The sequence below is a fragment of the Sesamum indicum genome, linkage group LG2, assembly GCF_026168435.1.
Source record: "Sesamum indicum cultivar Baizhima isolate 11 linkage group LG2, ASM2616843v1, whole genome shotgun sequence".
Classification (NCBI taxonomy): domain Eukaryota; kingdom Viridiplantae; phylum Streptophyta; class Magnoliopsida; order Lamiales; family Pedaliaceae; genus Sesamum; species Sesamum indicum.
This window is the reverse complement of record NC_142658.1, coordinates 16,519,046-16,522,093: the sequence shown is the minus strand read 5'-3', so window position 1 is coordinate 16,522,093 and position 3,048 is coordinate 16,519,046. Positions and strand designations below refer to the sequence as shown.

The 3,048-nt window shown below is 34.1% G+C and overlaps 1 protein-coding gene across 1 annotated transcript; it reads left to right on the top strand.

Moving 5' to 3' along the window:
- Window positions 1-2,601, top strand: LOC105155947 (uncharacterized). Its single transcript, XM_011071936.3, has 2 exons — window positions 1-883; window positions 2,371-2,601. The coding sequence occupies exon 1, from the start codon at window positions 25-27 to the stop codon at window positions 868-870; it is 846 nt and encodes a 281-aa protein (XP_011070238.1). The 5' UTR covers window positions 1-24; the 3' UTR covers window positions 871-883; window positions 2,371-2,601.
- The last annotated feature ends 447 nt before the right edge of the window (window positions 2,602-3,048 follow it).

Here is a 3,048-nt window from a genome sequence, read left to right as displayed (position 1 = left end):
GGCAAGTTATTATATTGTTCATCTATGTCTTCACAACTAGAATCCAACTACATACATGAAAACTTTGTTGATATCTTCGGTGCTGAGACTTTTGTCCCCATTTCCCCACTAAGCCCATCCCCAATTTTGAACCAGTCTTCATCTTCTCTTGCAGCAGATATATCTTTCTCTTTCTATCAACTTAGTATTTTACCTTTAAATGTTATTAGTGTCATGGCCACTGAGCTCGGGCTTCAACCCCTAACTCAGTTTCAAAAATCAAACCAAATTCAAACGCACTCACCAAGCAGTGAGTTGATGTGGAACAAGAAGCAAATGTCTGGAGACGACGATGATTCTTGGGAAGTCCGGGCGTTCAAGGAAGATACAACGGACAATGTATTGGGATGCACGTGGCCGCCACGGTCTTACATGTGCACGTTCTGCCGGAGGGAGTTTCAGTCCGCCCAAGCCCTCGGCGGTCACATGAACGTGCACCGCCGGGATCGTGCTAGGCTACAAGAAGAGCCGCCACTTCCCCCCTCTCCAACCGTTTCATCGTCCCACCTACTTATCCCAACGGGCCATGAATTCCTTGCTAATGGATTCTGCCTTCTCTACCCCTTACCTAACCATAACACCATCCTAATCCCAACTCGACCCTCCACAGATTTTCCATCTCCTCTCCTTCCCATCTCACACTTAAATGCTCCTCCGATGCCAGCCAACAGCCTCGTTTCTTCACTATGTCACTCCAGCAACACGGAACCCTCAGCATCTAATTATAGCAACGACAACAACCGCGACAACGATGAAAACGACAAAGATCCAGCCATCGAAGAGCTCGATCTAGAACTTCGTCTGGGACGACGACCGCCTCCAAGGCCATGAACAGAATAAAAATGTATTGTTCCTCACTTGTAAGCCATTATTTCCTGTTTCTTGCAAGATATATATATCTGAATTCTGTCAAAATTACTTAGTTTCCATGGTGCTTTTGATCTTTTCAAGCATTGCTTCATTTGTTCATCTTGTTGGTTTTGGTAACCTTTGAAGTAGCCAAAAGAGGATTAGGAATGAACGTCGAAAAAGAAAAGATGGTAGCTAGCTAGGGTTGGATTGGGAGCAGTACAATATGAGTCGATAAAGCTTGCAGTGCAGTGTCATTTTCAACATTGAAGTCTGAGCATATATATATGTCCGGACGTGTATTTCCGCAGGGATTATTAAGGAAACGTACATATTAAGTTTGGCCGCTTTCTGTCGCTCACCATGCATATTATAATTGCACCACATGTTAGACTTTGCTAATTCCTTGACTTCATCCCTAATTTTTCAAATTTTCAGTCCCAAACTTCTATGAAAAAAATGTAATTTTGGTTCTATAACTATTGGAGATAAAACTTTTGATCCTTTTTTATGTTTTGAATTCGCAAATAAGGACTATATTTATCATCAAGAATCAGCACATGCATGCTTGGCACGTGACCCTTTAACTTTGGGATTTGACGTGGTATTTTTACTCTAGTGATGTCTGGATTACATGTGTCACCGACTCTAACTATATATAGGATCAGAATTGCATTTTCTCTTTGCATTCCTCGTGCCATGTAGATTGTAAAAGTCCGAAAAAATTAAAATTCAACAAATTTACTAGGTTACATATTAGTCATGTGATAATTTTCGATTAATTTAATTTTTTTAAACGAGATTTGGACTGAATGTACTTTTTTTTTTTTAATTACAACCCTCATTGTGACAATTTAAAAGTGCCAGCACCCTATAGTTAGTGGATCAAACTTGCATTCTACCCCAAACTTCAAGTCCTTTTACAAAAATAAAAGAGTTTTTACATTAAGATTGAAATTCAAGATTATAAAACTCAAGTTTAGTTCATTCTACTCGAACCTAGTCTAAATTGAAGTCAAAAGTCATGCATCTATAATAAAATTATGAGTTAATTTGACTCATCAATTAATTAACAGGAATCATATAATTTTGTAATTCTAAGTATGATATTACTGTTACTTAAATATCTTTTAATTATTTGTATAATATTGCCACACATATAATTAAAATATAATTTAAAAAAGTTATTGATAATTGTGATTATAACAACAAATATATATATGCCAATCATGTCTTCTTCAATTAGCGAAATTAAGGCCCCATAACCTTAGAGGTTATGGATTAAAAATACTGTTATATGTGTAGGATATTATTTTATTGCATAATAGGCGTTGTCCATTCTAATAATAAATAATATTTAAATTTTATTTATTTGATATTATTGATAACGGAACTATTTCTAATACTCTTTCTGCTATTTCTTAGTTACTTTTTGACCCCACGTACTCTGACAGAATCTGCATATAATTTTTGAAAATGTAGGTGGGCTGATTGTCATATGGCCAAACTTCAAAGGGTACGCAGAGATAATTATCCCCATTTTGTTTAAAATTGTTGGTGTGGTTATTAATTATAATATATAATTATTATGATAAGTAAATTTAGTTTGAAATGGATATTGTTATTATCATTACAAAAGAATTATTTATTTGCAAAGAGAAGTTTGTGATGGAAAATATAAAAATTCCATCACAAAAAGACAGACTGCGGAGGACTTTTCAATGCCATAAATTGAAAAAAGCAGAAAAATATACCCATTGGAAATGGAGGGGAAATCAAATTTTTAGTCCCGTAACTTTAAATATGCATGTCTTAGTCTCATTAGAACATGTTTATGTGCGTTGTACGTATAGAAATATATATTTTTAGGTGAATTAACTACAAAAAAATATTAAGTTTATAATTTTATTTATACTTATATCATTGAAATATTAGTATATACAATTATATTTTCAAAAAAAATTAAAAATAATTGTTTTAATTGATGAGGAAAGTTTTGTTATTTGTAATTCACTTTTACATTTTAGGATTAAAGGCGATTTTGGTCCTCTAATTATATATACTTACTTTCCATTTTAGTCCTTTAATTTTTTAGGGTTCCAAAATAGTTGTCAAATTTTTTAATTGCTCAATTTTGATCCTCCTTTTGTCGGAATTTTT